The sequence below is a fragment of the Volvox carteri genome (genome assembly GCF_000143455.1).
Source record: "Volvox carteri f. nagariensis unplaced genomic scaffold VOLCAscaffold_64, whole genome shotgun sequence".
Lineage (NCBI taxonomy): Eukaryota > Viridiplantae > Chlorophyta > Chlorophyceae > Chlamydomonadales > Volvocaceae > Volvox > Volvox carteri.
Genome location: NW_003307607.1, coordinates 92624 through 109520, shown reverse-complemented (window position 1 = coordinate 109520; position 16897 = coordinate 92624). Strand labels below are relative to the sequence as shown.

The 16897-nt window shown below is 55.7% G+C and overlaps 3 protein-coding genes across 3 annotated transcripts in view; 2 read left to right on the top strand and 1 right to left on the bottom strand.

Moving 5' to 3' along the window:
* The window catches only part of vps45 (uncharacterized protein), a gene marked incomplete at its 3' end in the record, with an annotated part of 8350 nt that extends 3611 nt beyond the window's left edge, over positions 1 to 4739 (bottom strand). Inside the window, exons 1-8 of the mRNA XM_002956670.1 lie at positions 4542 to 4739; positions 4360 to 4447; positions 2996 to 3087; positions 2321 to 2461; positions 2010 to 2123; positions 1798 to 1896; positions 754 to 825; positions 124 to 209 (exon numbers count right to left, since the gene is read on the bottom strand). Coding sequence (XP_002956716.1) covers positions 124 to 209; positions 754 to 825; positions 1798 to 1896; positions 2010 to 2123; positions 2321 to 2461; positions 2996 to 3087; positions 4360 to 4447; positions 4542 to 4721 — 872 coding nt within the window. The remainder of the gene's footprint in view (positions 1 to 123; positions 210 to 753; positions 826 to 1797; positions 1897 to 2009; positions 2124 to 2320; positions 2462 to 2995; positions 3088 to 4359; positions 4448 to 4541) is intronic.
* Positions 4740 to 6487: 1748 nt separating this feature from the next.
* Positions 6488 to 10915, top strand: prodhA (proline dehydrogenase/oxidase; the record flags this gene model as incomplete). The annotated part of the gene is made up of 8 exons (XM_002956692.1): positions 6488 to 6784; positions 7041 to 7959; positions 8557 to 8636; positions 9061 to 9157; positions 9272 to 9438; positions 9557 to 10005; positions 10450 to 10537; positions 10748 to 10915. The coding sequence occupies 8 exons, from the start codon at positions 6488 to 6490 to the stop codon at positions 10913 to 10915; spliced, it is 2265 nt and encodes a 754-aa protein (XP_002956738.1).
* A 734-nt stretch (positions 10916 to 11649) lies between these two features.
* Positions 11650 to 16897, top strand: part of VOLCADRAFT_107363 (uncharacterized protein) — a gene marked incomplete at its 3' end in the record, with an annotated part of 14298 nt that continues 9050 nt past the window's right edge. The window contains exons 1-9 of the mRNA XM_002956691.1: positions 11650 to 11975; positions 12341 to 12472; positions 12793 to 12894; positions 13939 to 14227; positions 14416 to 14549; positions 14950 to 14953; positions 15883 to 16007; positions 16418 to 16502; positions 16644 to 16723. Coding sequence (XP_002956737.1) covers positions 11844 to 11975; positions 12341 to 12472; positions 12793 to 12894; positions 13939 to 14227; positions 14416 to 14549; positions 14950 to 14953; positions 15883 to 16007; positions 16418 to 16502; positions 16644 to 16723 — 1083 coding nt within the window. The 5' untranslated portion in view covers positions 11650 to 11843. The remainder of the gene's footprint in view (positions 11976 to 12340; positions 12473 to 12792; positions 12895 to 13938; positions 14228 to 14415; positions 14550 to 14949; positions 14954 to 15882; positions 16008 to 16417; positions 16503 to 16643; positions 16724 to 16897) is intronic.

The following is a 16897-nucleotide window of genomic DNA, read 5'->3' as shown; positions in this document are numbered from 1 at the left end:
GGGGCGGGCGGGGGAGTTCTGGGGGTTTTGTAACACTCAGAAAGGCGTGCGTGGATGCGAATAACAAAAGCACATACGCACATGCATACATACATACACACACGCACAAGCAAACACACACGCACCTCCCCAAAGTTGCGGTAGAGGTGGCGGCGGAGAAAATCGTCTTGTCGGGCGTCAAACACAATCTCCCGGAACTGCTCCGGAACCTGCATGTGCGTGTGTGTGATCAGGTTTTAATGTGTTGTGTAATGGGAAGGGAAGAGAACACAACGTCTAACGTCAACACGCCGCGCATGAGAAGAGAGTGTGCATGTGCATGTGTATGTATGTGTGCAGCTTTTCTAGGTTGAGCAAGATGGCGAGACAGCGAGCGCCTCCTCGCGCCCCCTGCTCCCGTCCAAAACCCCCCCGACTGGTTCCGGAGCGTGCATCCGAAGACGGAGGCGATGTCTTTCCGTATAGGAGTCAGGGTAGTTGTTTGCCCCCGTGCTCAGCGCCAGGCCCGGTAAGACATGACCCCCACCACCACCACACATACATACATACACACACGGGCAGTCTCTTTGGTAAGGGGCTCGTCCTTGGCCAGTGTCAGATGCCACGTTTCATACAAACTTCGCTTTTCTTGTAATTACTTCCCCAACCCCCCATCTACATCCCACCCATACAAACACACGTACATTACTGCCTTGGGAGGGTGGGAGGCTTCTGGGCCGATTGCACACATACGTACATACATACACACCTCACCTTCGTACTCGTCATCTTCACCAGGTTATCCTGAATACCCACCAGCTCATGAACCATGGCCTGGTACGACCACTGCGAGGGCGGTTGAAGGGGGGGGGAGGGGGCGAGGGAAAGCGAACCACGAGTGAGTGAAGCTGATGGCAAGGAAAGACTGATGCGCGAGACTGAACCACGAGGGGGGAAAACACACAACAGACCCCCGCGGTGGGAGGAAGGGGGCGCGTAAGGAGGGAAGGGAGGGGAGTAGCTGGAGAGTCCGTGTCGGAGTCCAGGTCAATGGGGGGAAAGACGAACCACGAACGAGTGAAGATGTTGCCAGGGCAAGTGTGTACGACGAAGAGTAGAACTCAATGGGGGGGCTTGCATGGGAGGCGAATAGCTGCCTCTAATCGGGAAGGGAAGGGCGCGGTACTGCGGAGATGGGAAACGGGGGTTAGAAAGGGAGGAAGGGAGACAAAGAGAGACGGAGGGAGGAAGAAACCGTATCGTGTCACTCGGTCACGTCCGGGCTAAGACCGCCCTGTCTAAACCCAGCAGCCTCCGCCCACTCCCTCTCCCACTCCCCCAGGGTAACTAACCCCCCAATCCCCCCCCAATTTCCCCCTCCCCCAATTCCATACCCCCAGTGACTTGCAGCCCTTGTACGACATGCACACCCTGTTGTGCACCTCACCAGGCGCCGTGTGTCTTACTTCCGAATAACCCACCCCACCCTACCCTACCCTACCCCACCCCATTCCCACCAGTGTTTTAAAAAGTGGTTACTAGGTGGTGACCAAGTGGTTACTGAGAAATAATTCCCTTCCAGAAGGTGATCGGTCACTAGGAACCATTAAAGCCTCAGCCTCCTACCCCCCATACCCCCCCAGCCTCCCACCCCCATACCCCCCCAGCCTCCCAACCCCCATACCCCCTCAGCCTCCTCCCACCCCCATACCCCCTCAGCCTCCTCCCACCCCCCGTACCCCCTCAGCCTCCTCCCACCCCCCGTACCCCCTCAGCCACCCACCCCCCGTACCCCCTCAGCCTCCCCCCACCCCCCACCTGGCTAAGCAGGGGCGTGACAGGGTCATCCCTCCGGTCCAGCAGCAACACCACGGGCGGGGCGGAGCGGGACACGCCAAAGTCGAACACCGCCGCCTCCTACACACCGGCAACAGCAGCGAACAGCAGCGAACAGCAGCCGTACCAGCAGCTTACGCAAATATAAATAATTCTCTGGTCCTTGGAAGCGCAGGCTCTTTGGTACGACAGACCTGTTTGTAAGTCAGTAGATGTAGGCTCTTCGCCAGCTGGGCCACCAGCTCCGATCCCCTCTGGTAGCGGATAATAGGTCGCCGCCGCAGAGCCAGAAACACAGCCGACAAACCCTGGAGTTGACGACGGACAGACAGACGAACAGACACGACTGAGAGGTTGTGGAGGACGGTGACGGCAACGACAAAGGAGGTGGGAGATGGAGGCGGCGGCCGCGGCAACATGCGGTAATAAAACATAATAATAATTATTATTAAATATAATAATTGTTTTAATATTTAAAGCATGACTTTTGGGCCCTACAACCTACCTGCACACATCGGTCGATGAGCTCGTACTCCGCCGCCGACGGCGCCGCCCCCTGCTGCCGTACAGCGAAGAACAGCTCATTTCGGGGCACGGGAATCACGAAGTGGTGCGGGTCGGGAACCTGGAAGTCCGCATAGTCCTCCTGTGGGATATACATACATACATGCATGCATACATACATAAACAAGAAAAGAAACAAGAAACGAAACGAGGAAAGAAACCAACACAGCAACCAACACGAGCCATCGCAGTTGCAACGCTAGATAGCACAGCGGCTCGGTGACGGCAGTATGAACAGCAGCAGCGGCACTGGCACACAATCGCAGCAGCTTTTTGACAGTGGCGGCTACAGCGGCGGCCGCACCAAACACACACACGGGCCCCCCTCACTCCCTCTCCACTTGAACACCGACCATACATTCAACGCCCCGGGGGCCTCAGCTCGTAATCCCCCCCACCCAGGCGGGTAATCCTCCCCACCCAGGAGGAATGACGCGTTCCAAAATGACGAACTATACACAGTGCCGAACCGGATGCCGAAACCCCCCCTTCGCAAAAGCCACCCCGCCTATCTCCCCCCTGGCACATATACACACATATATATACACACATATATACACACATATATATACACACATGCGCGCGCAGCCCACCCCCTTTCCGCTCTGTCCCCCACCTGCACCTCCATCACCCTCTCCCCGGCCGCGTCCGCTTCCGCAAGCTCCTGCAGGAACATGGAGCTGACCGAGTTGAGCAGGTTGGTGAAGTCTGCGCGAGGAGGGGAGGGTGGAAAAGGGGCGCGAGAGAGGGGTGAGATGATTACCACTGACGAATGAAGACGACACCAGAGATAAGAGAGTGCGGGTACCCCCCACAGGAATAGTCAAGTACTACACGAATGTGGAGAGGGTGGTAGAAGGGAGAACCAGGAGAGGAGGCGCCAAGTCAATCAAGGCGCAAAAATTAAGTGCCGACGTCTAGTGAAGATTAAGGGGGGAAAAGACGAACCATGAGCGAGTGAAGCTGCTGCCAAGGAAAGAGTGCTGCGGCAGACAGGAGAGGGGGAGTGAAGCTGCTGCCAAGGAAAGAGTGCTGCGGCAGGGTTTGGTTTGGGGAGGCGTCGTATGATGCAAGGGAATCAGAAACGCACTGCCACGGCGGTGGGGGAAGAGGGGCAATGCGAGAGGGAGGGGGACACCGCGAATACATGCACTGCGGGGGGAGGGAGGGAAATTCGGCCATCTACACGCGCAGCCCATCCTTGTCTGTGTGTGTGTGTGTGTGTGACACCGCGGTTGCGTTACCCAGAGCAGTGTAACGAGCCCATACGTGTTAACGTTTAAGGAATCGAATCCTGTACAGGTTCCGTTGGTCCGAGTCATGTTTTTCGTGGATGGCACCGCCCTCAATCTCGCACATCCCATTCCCAGGATTGACCCCCAGGACTGCCCCGCGTCGCCGCCGTGAGGGGGGGGCCTCCAGGAAAGCGGACGGTACCGCATTTCCCCTCAGTCTCCCCTTACCCCTCGACCCTTCCATCCCTGTTTTAACTTCTCACCTCTCCCCCAAACCGCCCGCCACCCCTCTCCCCTCCCCTCTCTTCTTTCTCCCCTCCCCTCTTAGAATGCGTTGGGATTCGCAGCCGCAGTCCCGACTGGTCGTCGCTGAAGAGCGAGGGAATTGCGGAGAGGTGATTTGGGTCGCACGACGATTTGGGTTGGATGGATGATAGGGCCCCAGCATGTCCGCGCGTCTGATGTGGGTCTGCTGATGTCGTACAATCGTGAAAGTTTCACAACAAAAGAATAAGGCTGCGAGGTCATCCTGACCGTGTTGCGCAGGGTGTCCTTTTCTGGGGCAGCTATCACCACCCCCCGGTGCACAGCCCAACAGGGTGGGTAGCTGATGCAGACATGCCTGGGTCTTTTTGGTTTGGCCCCGAAACAGGAATCCACTTCGGCTGCACGGCTGAAAGGGGGCCCCGCAGAGAGCGGGGGCAATAGCTTGCAGGTTGCAGCATACAGCACGCAGCCGACTCACGGAGGTGGTAGTGCTGGTAACGCGGGGACTTGAGCTCGCGCTTAAGGAAGATGATGTTTTCGCGGGTCGGCCGCAAGAAGCAAACTGCCTGCAGCAGCGAGGACGGGCTGCTGGTGAACTTGAGGCGCTCCGAAATTCGTGCCGGTAAGCGTCGGAGCAAGCTTTGGCTGAATCAAGCTTACCGTGAGCTCCGAGTGGCTTCGCCCATCGCTCTTTTCTATGTACTCCACGTGCACAACGTTCTGCTCCGCCAGCTCTGTCCGTCCATGCAGGTTCGAGCAAATTCGCATCGTTTCCTTGTCCAGGATGAGCCCCTTGTAGCCCTGGGGTCCCTCAAGCATGGATTTGATGTATGACCGCATAATTAATAACAAATCTAGATTTGTAAGAGCTTCCTGACGCGCCCTGTCGTGAGAGGGCATGGCAACTTGTCGCGACGATGCCATCCTGTTATAGGTCCCGTTTATCAAGAATGGCCTAGATCGGTAATGTACCAATATACGCTGAATTCACACTAGGCTCCTGAGGTATCTTGCCAACGGAAGTGCCTGTGGATTGTTGACTCTTTGCCCCTAATAAAAAACATAATGATCTAGGTGCAGGAAAACCTCCATAATGGAATTACTAGGCACTTCAATCCTAGGATGTCGCGCATGGCCTTGGTCGAAAGTTCCATTTTGGTTTCGGAGGATGGAGCTGTACGATAGTTCTTTCCAATTCCGCAAGCAGTGGCTTTGTTCATGCCGACCATCATCGAGAATAAATCCACGACCAACAGCAACGACTAGCGGCAGGCTTGGCGGCTGCCAACGGGGCTAATCGCAGGGTTGCTGCAGCAGCAAAGTGAACCGCGTGGGAATGCAGGATCGGTCATGCCTCATCACGAGAGATATCTCGATGACCACAGCCCTTGCCTAACTATACCTGTCCTTTCTCACAGCTTCAGTTTAACTCTCCTTGGAACTGTCCTAACCATGCTGTTACTGTAGATGGTTTTGGCTTTCCAATTTGGGCCGCCAATGTTTGATGCAATGTGCAAGTTGAGTCAAGGCATAATGCAAGGCGATCCGACATATTGCGCTTCCTTAACCCTTCCAACAGCGGAATTAACCGCAAGGGAGCGCACATTCAGAAGCACAAAGCCAAAGCCAAAGCTAAGCCAGCCGTCATAGCCCTGCACGCCGACGACTCCCCCATATGCGCTGCTCTGTGGTTTAGGTCGTCTGTTAGGATTCAACGTCCCCTACGTCCAGTAATGTTCAGTGTGTACTTCCCCTCAATCAATTTCCCCACCGTCACCGCCGTCCTAACCAGCCGTCCTACCCACTTCCATAACCGTCACTCTTTCCACCTTCATAACCACCACTTGCAGCCGCAAACGTGCAACCATCATCGGTACAAGCGCTATTATCAAGGCAGCTCAAGCAGGAGGCGTCGGCAAACGGCACTTTATGGTTTCGGGGGAAGGGACCAACTTACCGAATCATATCTTTTGTAGCATAGCAAAACGCGCACATCCATCATCACGTATCATAATTGTCCCACCGCCCTTCGGACGGCCGTTTCGGAACCAAATTACGTAACTAACCGACATCTACTTACAAAACCGGCTATAATTTCCCTTCAATCCTTCGGCTATAGAGCCTTGTTTTATAAAGATTAACCGCAATTGAGTTTGGCTTTTGAGGACAAACCGATAGTATATTTGCACCAGGCGCTGCCCGGCGAAATGGATTGCCGTTTGGGTTGCAGCTTCTTTAAGCCATATTGGTTATCTCAGGTTTTAACTATAACGATATTTAAAATCCCCCAGGCTTGTAGCCCATGATGTTTTCAATTATATGCGGGACGACACCGGCGGCAGTTGAATGATGGCCGCTGTCGTAGCGCAGTGCGTCGCCGTGTTGAACCCTTGCAGAGGCGCTTCCGCTACGAGGAGGCATAAAGGATGTTGAGTTACAACTCAAAATTTGCCTGTCTTTTACCGTTTGTTGCAGTGTTGCCTTAGGGCGCTTGCCGGAAACATGTGCACGGCCGACAATTGTATGTGAACTAAAGCAGATCCGTGCGGAAATCTAAGAGTCTTCAAACTGATACCATTAAACATCTAAAATCTGTCACGTATACCATGTCCTCTGTTTTGGTGCGCGCGGGATGCAGCACTCGTCCCGTATGCCATCCTAAACAGATCATGCCAGAACTCCGTCTCATTTCTGGTGCCAGGCTTACACGCAGCTCGCTATTGCTGCTTCCACGTTCCCAAGCCTTGTTCCCAAGCAGCAGAGGCAGCGACAGCAGCCGCTGTATCCTCGGTATCGCTTCTATCTCCTCGCTTGGGAGCGCTGGCGCCAGCACCAGCGACAACAGGGGCGATGACACAGTCACCGGTTCCGAAAATTGCCCTAAAAGACAGCTTCAATTTAAGGTGCGAGCTTCGTTATCGTTAGTGCTTGTGTACCTTCTGGATTTGAGAGCTCAGCAAATTTGCTCTTTTACGGATTGGCCAGTGCCTGTTACCTGTCTCCACATTCTTTGTTTTCCATGACAAGGTCATTTGCTAGCTTTCGTAAGCTGTGCAGCTACGGATACGGAAAAAAAAGAACGTCGATGCTGCCCTTCGCTAAGAACTCAACGCGCTCCCGCACACGCGCGCGCATGCGCACACACACACATGCACACAGGATCATCGGCTCATCTACGAACACCTGCGAACGGATGAACTGGTACGAACGCTCCTAGTACTGCGCCTCTGCTCACTACCGCTGTTTGTACGACATGTCGACCATCTGTTGCATGGCAGTACGGCAAGATCCTCCAACGATGTCGTCGCGAACGGCAGCGGCAGCGGCAGCGGCAGCGACGTATTCCCAGGTTTTAGTGGTGGCGCGTTTCCGGCTCTGCGACAGGATCCGTCACCGAGGGAAACGGCGGATCGCGGCGGTGGCGGCGGCGGCGGCGCCGCCGCCGCCGCCGTCTTACCTGGCGCCCTGCTCAACTGGATGCGCGACGCGCTGTTCCGCCACTTCTGCATCGGTCATATGCCGTCTGACGTGTGGTCGCAAATGAATCGCCTCCGAGCACACGGCGTCATGGCCATGCTAGATTTCCCGGAAGAGGACGACGCGACTTCAGCGCTGCAGCTGTACTGCACTCCGGCAGTCGCATCGGCCGTCGTCGGCTCCGCCAACTGCCGCGGAAAGCAGGAGATAGTCAGTGGGGATAGGGGCGGGGCTTCCGGCACCGCCTCGCCTATGTCGTACGACTATGATCCATCGCGGCTCGAGGTGCCGTACGGGAGGAATTTCCAAGGCTTCATGGCGGCGATTGACACGGCGGCGTCGTTACCCGGGCAAAAGTTCTCCCTTATAAAGCTTAGTGCACTGACAGATCATTTTGCTGAGAGGGGTGATGGCGGCGGCGGCGATGGTGGGTGCAACGGCGACCAGGAGTTCTTGGTGAACGTGTCAGCTGCGCTGCACCGCGTGCTGGCGGCCCTGCAGCGGCGTGGCGTTGTGGCCGCCGCTGGTGATGGCCGTACAGTACCGTATGGCGAGTACGACATGGACGAGCTCCTGCGGCGTTGGGACATGACGCCACCGGGTGGGCTTGGGTGACGTATGTATGTATGTATATCTGTATATCTGCATGCATGCATGCATGCATGTGTTTCATGCCTGTGTTTCATGCATGTGTATGGCAACAATTTGCGATAACTTGATCATATTTGCGGACACAATCCTTTGCAGGCCCTGGAGACTGCCTTCCCCCTGCCGCTGCCGCTGCTGCTGCTGCTGCTGCTGCTGCCGGTGCCGTCACCGCCGCCATCGAAGCAAGTATTACGGAGGTGGCGGCGGCGCCGCCGCCGCCGCCGCCAGACTACGAGGGATGGCTTCGTCGACAGGACCTGGGACGGCTGCTGGGCCTGGCGGCGGACCTGGAAGAGGCGCCGTACGGCCCGTACCGCGTGACACCGACGCCGTCGTCGTGTACGGCATTCATTGCAAATGGGGAGGAACCCCAGGATGGGACCTGTACGGCCCTGCAGCAGCAGCAGCTGGAGGGGCTCCGGAACCGTTTGGAAGCGCTCATAGAGAGGGCCGTCAGTAAGGTACAACATTGAGCTGTGTCACTGCCGTACAACATTTTGCGCTGAACTACTCTCAGTACTCTCTTACATGTTTTCGGAACTGCATGCAGCTTCCGCTATATATGTATATGTTGTTGATACAGCGGGCTGCCAAGCTTCCATGCCTGAAAGCAAAGAAGCCGAGCCAAACGTCATATATGCGCGAGCGTGTGTGTGTGTGTGTGCTTGTGTGTGTGTGTGTGTGCTTGTGTGTGTGTGTGTGTGTGTGTGCTTGTGTGTGTGTGTGTGTGCTTGTGTGTGTGTGTGTGCTTGTGTGTGTGTGTGTGCATGTGTGTCTTTTACCACGTGAACTCCACTCACTCCATTCACCACCCAATGCCCACTGACCCATGGGTCTACTTGTGACACTCCTGACCTTCCAACGTCATATATACACGCACACATACATAAATACATACATACACACATGTGCGTGCTTTGCCATTGCTGCAATCATGTGTGGCGTCACAGGGGGATGCAGCCGATATATCCTGGTGTGTGTATGTATGTACGTCTGACGTACATCTGATGTACATCACATGCATCTCTCTGCTCCTTCCTCTCCGCCCCGCCAGGGTGTCAAGGTCATTATCGACGCGGAGCTCAGCGCCATGAGACCCGCCCTGGAGCACATCGCACATGACGTAATGCGCCGGTACAACAACAAGAACAGTGCGACAGCGAACACAGCAAAAGACAACGGCGGCGGCGGCGGTCATGTTGATGGCGCTGCCGCCGACGCCGCCGATGCCGCTGATACCGCCGCAATCGCAGCTGCCGCTGCAGGCGGAGGAAGGGAGTACGACGATGACGAAACTGGCGGCTGCGGCGGCGACAGGCGTGAGGCTGTCGTATTTCTGACGTACCAGGCGTACTTGAAAGACATCCAACAACGGCTGACTTTGGATTTGTTTCGGGCGGAGAGAGAAGGGTACTCTCTAGGCGCTAATTTGGTGAGATAAGGGTGAGGGTAAGGGGGTTGTACGGCAATTAGTGTTAGCCTGTACGGCATCCACCGCGATAACTGCCATCTTTGCAACTGTCGCAACGGCGTTTTGGTTATCGTTGTAGGTCAGCGGCGCCTATATGCACCTAGAGCGCCGCTGGGCCGTACTGCCGACCGCCGCCGCCAACGGCGGCGGCAGCGGCAGCGCCGCCGCCGCCGCCGCCACCCCATCATCCGTCTGCGCGACCACTACATCACCGACCGCCGCCGTCGCCGTCGGTACCACGCGGCCCAATGCAACAGCATGCCCATTGCATGCGGCAGAGCCGGCGTTGTACGACACTGTCGAAGGGACGCACGCGTCGTTCGCGGCCTGTCTGGAGCTGCTGCTAGATGCCGTACGGGCCGATCGCGCGGAGTTGATGGTTGGGACCCACCATCGCGGCAGCGTGTCGGCGGCGGCGGCGGGCATGGCGCGCCGTGGACTCGGGCGTGCGACGGCGCCCGTGTACTTTGGTCAATTGCTTGGGGTCGCTGACGATATCAGCTTTTCTTTGGGCGCTGCCGGCTTTAAGTGAGAACCTAATGGAGGGGGAGGAGGGGCAAAGGGGGTGAGGAGGCAGCGCGGGAGAGGGGGAGGAGAAGGGGGGAGAGCGCCCGGGGGGCGGTAATTGGTTTCGGAGCCGTCCATAATCCTTGCTGCGCATGTTTTTTTTTAAGTTTATCTCCTGCGGAGAGGAGCTATGTTTGATGTGTTTTGTTTGTTATCGTGATGGCATAATGGTTAGGTAGGCCGCATAAACGACCTGTCTGTCCGTCTGTCTGTTCGACATTCCGTCCGTCCGCGTGTACGGCTGTTAGGTAGAAACACCGGGCCTGGAGACCTTATCTCAAGCCAAGAAAGGCCGACCCCTAAAACACAGCACCAGACGAACACAAGCATGCGGGGCCGTTACTTGGAACGTCTGCCATTGTGCTGATTGTACTGCTGCGTGCCGTAAATACACATGTCGTACAGGGTCTACAAGCTGTGTCCCTTTGGACACCCAGACAAGGTGGTGCCGTACCTTGCTCGCCGGGTGTACGAGATGCAGTACGCTCTACAGGTGTGGCGGGTGAACCCGGGTGTTCGGGTGTGCATTAAGTGGTTTTAGGGTTTTGGGGGTGACAAAGGGGAAGCAAACCTAGAGAGAAAGGGGTTTGGGTCATTGGTTGTACACCATACGGAGGTTGGGCCGTTATCTAAGCGGTTGAACAGTAGCTTCGGTTGGTCTTTGGCAGTTGGAATGGTCATCAACGCACTCATCGCCCTCCAGGCGTCGGAGGGTCAGGAGCTGCAGCTAGCACAGTCGGAGCTGACGCGGCGGATGCTGTACGGCGCCGCGGCGGCGGCGGGTGCAGCGGCGACAGCCGCCGCCGCGAAGGCGGCGGCGCTGCTGGCGGCGGTGCGCCGCGGTCGCCCGGGCGGCGGCCGCGGCAGCTGAGCGGCGGCAGCGGAAGCCTCCCCTGGACACCGCTGCATAAGGAGGGTTTCATCGCCCCCACCCCCTTGCCGTACATACCGGGGTGGGAGCGGAACGTCGCAGAGCCACGTGTCCGGGAGAGCTCCCGCCTAACTAACCCACGTGCAGACACATACGCACATCCATACATACATACCCACATACATACATACATATATGCATACATACATATATACATACACACATATATACATCTGGAAGAACAGACGAGCATCGTTACATAGGAAATGCCCTTTGATTATAGTTTTTGCTGACATGCGCATTGGATAGATGAATGAAATAAATGAATGTGTGGTGTCGTACTGTGTCGTATCGCGTAAATGTTGCATCGTATGTTGCAGATACGGTGTGCAGCATTGCGGGGACATATCACTGTACGCTAGCTTTTAGCCAAAAACATCAGGGGGGTCCCATACGCCGTTTTCCCGTAAGAGGAGTAAGCAGCACAACACAGAACAGCACAGCACGGCTATCTTGCCGTGCACGTCCAATTTGCCTTCTGATTGGGACTGGAAGCACGGATGACTTTTATATCTGGAATATTCCGCGGGAATGATGCCGCGGCCGGGGGTGTTTTGAGCACTTGAGCTCTTCAGCACTTAAGCTACTGTCCGTCGTATAACCGACAACGGAGACTTCGCGTCCTGTAATCGGTATACCAGTTGACCATCAGGTTTAGCCTTTGGTGCGAAATGCGAAAATAAAATCGAGATCGAAATTGTGAGCGATTAGTCCACGCAGACTCAAGTCGCCATGCTCTCAATAGAATTGAATACGCAGGTGTCGTGATGATGACAGATTTTCAAAATGGTGGACTTAAAAAACTGGAGGTATTCCCAACTTAATCTAATCTTGCGAGTATTATAGAGTGTGTTTTCAAAGCTTTGAGATGGCGATCAGCGCCGATACGACTGGAGCTGCTAAGCTAGCCCAGTGTGCGAAGCGCGATGAACAGCCCATCGTGCCGTGGGCAAGTGCACGCCTACTTTTCCTTGGAATTATTTTATACTACGCGGCTATGGTACGCTGCAAGCCGCGCTCGTCTCGCAACCTTCGTCAAGAAGTAACGGAGGCCTCGAACAATATTTGTCTTACTCTTATGAGATAACGACAACCAATGTTCGCTTGGGCAGCTCTGTACTTGCTCTTTATATAATACCTCGTCTTTGCTGGTAGAGTCAAAGCTGCTGCTGCTTAACGGACGCCGGAACCGATGGCCAATCCGAGCACCGTCCTTGCAAAGCAGCCATCAATACTCCGTCACCATCAGATATCAATATACATCAGCGCAAAGATGTCCGTCGACCTGTCCAACCCCTGTCCAGTCGTTGTCCCGCCATGTCCTGACTCATCGAAACTCCCTACACGCCCCTACCGAATCCCCAGCTTCCGCTGATGCAGCAGCGCCTGCACTGGAATCCCCCCGTGCGATCCGCATCATCTCCCCTGGAGCTATTCAGCGAGGAGCGCGCCATGGAGCACGTGAAGGCCCTGGCGGGGGAGCTGCCAGATCGGCAGGTGGGTTTGCTAGGTACTCTGTGTGTGTGTGTGTGTGTGTTACTTGCTTTGCTTCTTTGGAAGGCTGCGTAATCCTCGTGCAAAGCAGGAGAAAGCTTTACGGAGTAGAGGCCCTGCAGGGAAGAGCAGGCGGGCGAGGAGTTTCACCGCGCATGCTTGTCCATGGCCGGCTGGACACACACATACACACACAAACACACATAAACGCACACAAAAAACCACAAGCACACACACACACACACTCTCAAGGACACGAACGCTGTACCACACGGTACGCTACACCAACCCGGCGGCGGCGGCGGACTGTCACCATACTGCAGATTTCCATGCCACAGCTGCGCAAGGCCCATGATTACATTGTACGGCAAGGGGAGCTGCTGGCGGAGATGGCGGCGGCGCGGGGCGGCGATGTCGAAGTCAAGGTAATTGTTTTTGTATGGCATGACGGTGGTTAAAAGCCGCTGTTGCTATTGCTGCTATCGCTGCTGTTGCTGCTATCGCTGCTGTTGATGTTGATGTTGCTGCTGTTGTAATTGCACAAGCTCTTCCTCACGGCCGTACAGCACTTCTTGGAAGCGCTGTTTATTGAGTGCAACACTCCACCCGGGTGTGTGTGTGTGTAGGTTATTGCACAGATGTTTTAAATATAATATACATATCAAACAGGTTGGGCATTGCGTTTGTCCTGTGTGTTTGTCTTGGGCCGTGATGGCCATCATTATATACTGCTGTGCTTGTTGTTGTGTTACCGTGTTGTGTTGTTGGTGTTGTTGCTGATGTTGACGAGGGGGGTGTTACACGGTGTGGGCAAAGCTCGCCCTGAGGAGAAATGACGGCGAGCAGCGTCGGGGGCCCGGACCGGACCGGACCGGGGGCCGAAACACAGCAGCAGCGCAGGGGCGGCTGCACGCGGGGCTCCACGTCCGTCCGTCCGTCTGTCTGTCTGTTCCTCCGCGCGCGCCTAACTCACGCACTACCTCCCTCACTCACGCCAGCCGGGGCGCTCTCCCAGTCCTTGGCTAGGCAACACAACGGCCCAGAAGACTGCGAACCGAACTAAGCGAGAGCGACGCGAGAGGCGCCACACCACCTCTGGGAACCCTAAACAGGCTACCTGCCCGCACTTCGCCTGGCCAGCCCAATCGCGCGCTCTCTCCCCTCTTGGACACCAAAACAAGAACAAACAGAAAACGCTACCGGGGGCAGGGGCTCTAATCAGGGGGTTCCATTACACTCTCAAACGACGAGGCAGGGGAAGACCTACCCACGCCAGAAACGGCCCTTCAGAAGACTCTCCTAGCCAAGGACACCCACGCAGTCCGTTGTTGTTTTTGTTGTGTCGTTGTAATGTCGTTGTTGTTTTTGTTGTTGTTATCGTTGGCTGACCTGGGTCTCTCATCATTGTGCAACACCACCGCCGCCGCCGCCGCCGTCCCCACCGCCGCCCCCGCCGCCGCCGCCGCCAGGTGTATCGTGAGACTGTGACTGGCTCCGTGGCCATGGACTTTGGCGGGGTGCCCTTCACCAACGCCTACCGAGGACTTACCAACGTGGTCGTCACAATAACACCCACAAACGCCGCGTCAGCAGCAGCAACAGCACCCACTGCTGCTACTGCTGCTGCTACTGCTGAGGAAAAGGCGGAGGATGAAGGGTCGAAGGAGGCGACAGCGGGGCCCGAGGGGGCGGGGGGGCCCCCCCGGAGGAGGGGTCTGCTGATAGCCTCCCACCATGACAGCGCGGTCGCATCTCCCGGTGAGTGAGGGAGGGAGGGAGGGAGTGCTGTTTTTGTGTGTTTTGTGTGTCCGTGTGTCTGCATGTGTACGTATACATACATACATACATACATACATACATACATACATACATACATACATACATACATACATACATATATACATACATATATATACAATAACCTACATATGTCGATCGACACGCAGGCGCCTCGGATGACGTCAGCATGGTGGCAGTTGTACTGGAAGTTGCCCGGGCAATATTGTCTCGTCCCACATCCTCCCTGCCTGCCGTACCGCTCGTACTGCTCTTTGATGGTGGCGAGGAGAGTATCTGCCAGGTGGGCCCTTCCTCCCCCTCTCCATCCCTCTGTCCCTCTCTTTCTCCATTCCCATGCCGTACATTCCACGGCCGTACATTCCCCGCCCTTAGGCCTCCTCCTCATGCTCCTGCCGATTTCTTTCTTTTTTGTGTGCGTGTGTGTTTTGGCCCGTGTACTTCCTTTACCGGGGCGCTTCTTTGCATCCCACACATCAACCTTGTGTGATGCAGCACTCACTTAGGGCGGTAGTAGCGGCAAATGTTAGCCGATTAGAGACGATCGGGTTCTACACAATTCCTTTTCACGTTCGAAGTTAGTAAAAAATTACTACTAGTACTACTAGTAGTTGTACGACATATCTTCTTCGGCACAGCAACATCACCGGCTGAGGACGGCTCCTGGCCACCACTGCTGGCAGGCAGGTACGTGAAGTACATGACACGACACGTTTTTCCTCAACGGCCCAAAACACGTATCCGGTAGTTAAGTTCGCAGCAGTGGAGAACAAATGAACAAATGAAAATTTATTCTTTTTGCGTAATTACATGATTGATATATTAATTTCCCCCTTTCCGCGTCCTACCCCCGGCGTGGGGCCCCTTTTTAAAACCCTGGTTAGGCAGGTCACGGCTTCTTCAACTCCAGTCCACACGCCCGGGACCTCGGCGCCTTTCTTAATCTGGAGGTACGACATCCGTACATCCGCCGTGCACTGTACGGCCCCTGAGCGTACGAAAGGAAGGATGTGCGTGTGTGGTGTGCGTGAGAAGAGTCGGCCTCCCGCCACCTCACCCCCTCGCCCACGTTTCCAAATCCGAAAGCTGCATCTTCTTCGCGTCCTTGACTGCGCGCGATCCCCTTCTTTAATCTTGACTCAGGGTTTTATCCTTGCTCTGTTTTTCGTCTCCCTCCTCTCTCCCATCCCCCCCCCCACACCCCCACACCCCTAAACCATATCTTCACATATACATACATACATGCCCACAGTGTAATCTAAGTCATACATACATACATACATACATACATACATACATGCATACATACATACATACATACATACATACATACATACATACATACATACATACATGCATACATACATACATACATGCATACATACACACTGATTCATTAAGTTGCATCAGGCAATCCCTTCCGCCCCCATCCCTTCCTTCCGTATCTGTCTAATCCCGGAAAAACATCCGTCCATCTACATCTGCTGGCATCAGTTCTTTCACTCGCCGGGGGTTCGTCTTCCCCCTGATGCCCCCCTTAGCCCCTAGCCTACTTCACCCTGATGCCCCCCTCACCCCGCCACACACACACACACCTTCACCCCGGCATACCTCAGGCCATGGGCGCGGGCGGACTTCCCATCTTGTTCCAGCACACGGGCGCCTGGACGGTGACGTCCTGGGCCCGGGGGGCGAAGAACGCTCACGGGGCGAGAATTGCTCAGGCGGGTGGCCAGGCGGGGTGCGGTTTCTATTTCGTGTATGTATGTATGTATGTATGTATGTATGTGTGGGACAGGGGGTATGTCTTCACCCGTGGCAGCTACCCGGCGAAACCCTGCCTTCCCCGGTATTTCGGGGCACCCTCATCCAGTTACCCTAGTCAACTTCTCAGTGGATCGCTCAGGTTCCGCACCCACCACCGGCATCCAACGGTGGGTCGACGGCGGCCCAACTCCGTTCCTGGTCGGCTCGCAAGGTCACTTTATCCCTAGGTCACCAGCGTCCATCGACTAGCGGCACTTTACCCTCCACCATCGGAAGGATTTTGACCCTATCGGGTATCGATCCCGGGATCTCCCGGGGGCAATGGTCCGTGCCTTACCTGTAGTGCCTAACCTGAGTTTTTGTATGTATGTATGTATGCTACAGGACATTTTCGACACGGGTATCATCCCCGGGGATACCGACTACCGAATGTTCTCAGCCCGCCACTTTGGCAGCTTGCCGGGCTTAGGTACGCGACATACGACAGTGCCGTACATTTCTCTGTCCATCCCGTTTACAGAAAAATGAGGTGTGTGGACCTCCACTCCACCACCAACCCCTTCTCCCCCTCCCCCCCATATACACATCTCCGCCCCCCCCCCGGGGACAGACATCGCCTTCATTCGGGACAGTGCCGCCTACCACTCGCATCTGGACAGCGTAGAGAGGCTCCGGAAAGGGGCGCTGCAGGTGTGGGGATGATGTGGCTGGGGGGAGGGTGGGGGGAGGGGGGAGACATGGCGGTGTTTTTGGGTGCTAGGAGCGGGGTATTGGGATGTGCTGGTCGAAAGGTTTGGGGGGCAGGGGGCCCCCTGGTTGCTGGAACCTGACATTGTAAGGTACTCCTACCCCTACCCCTACCCC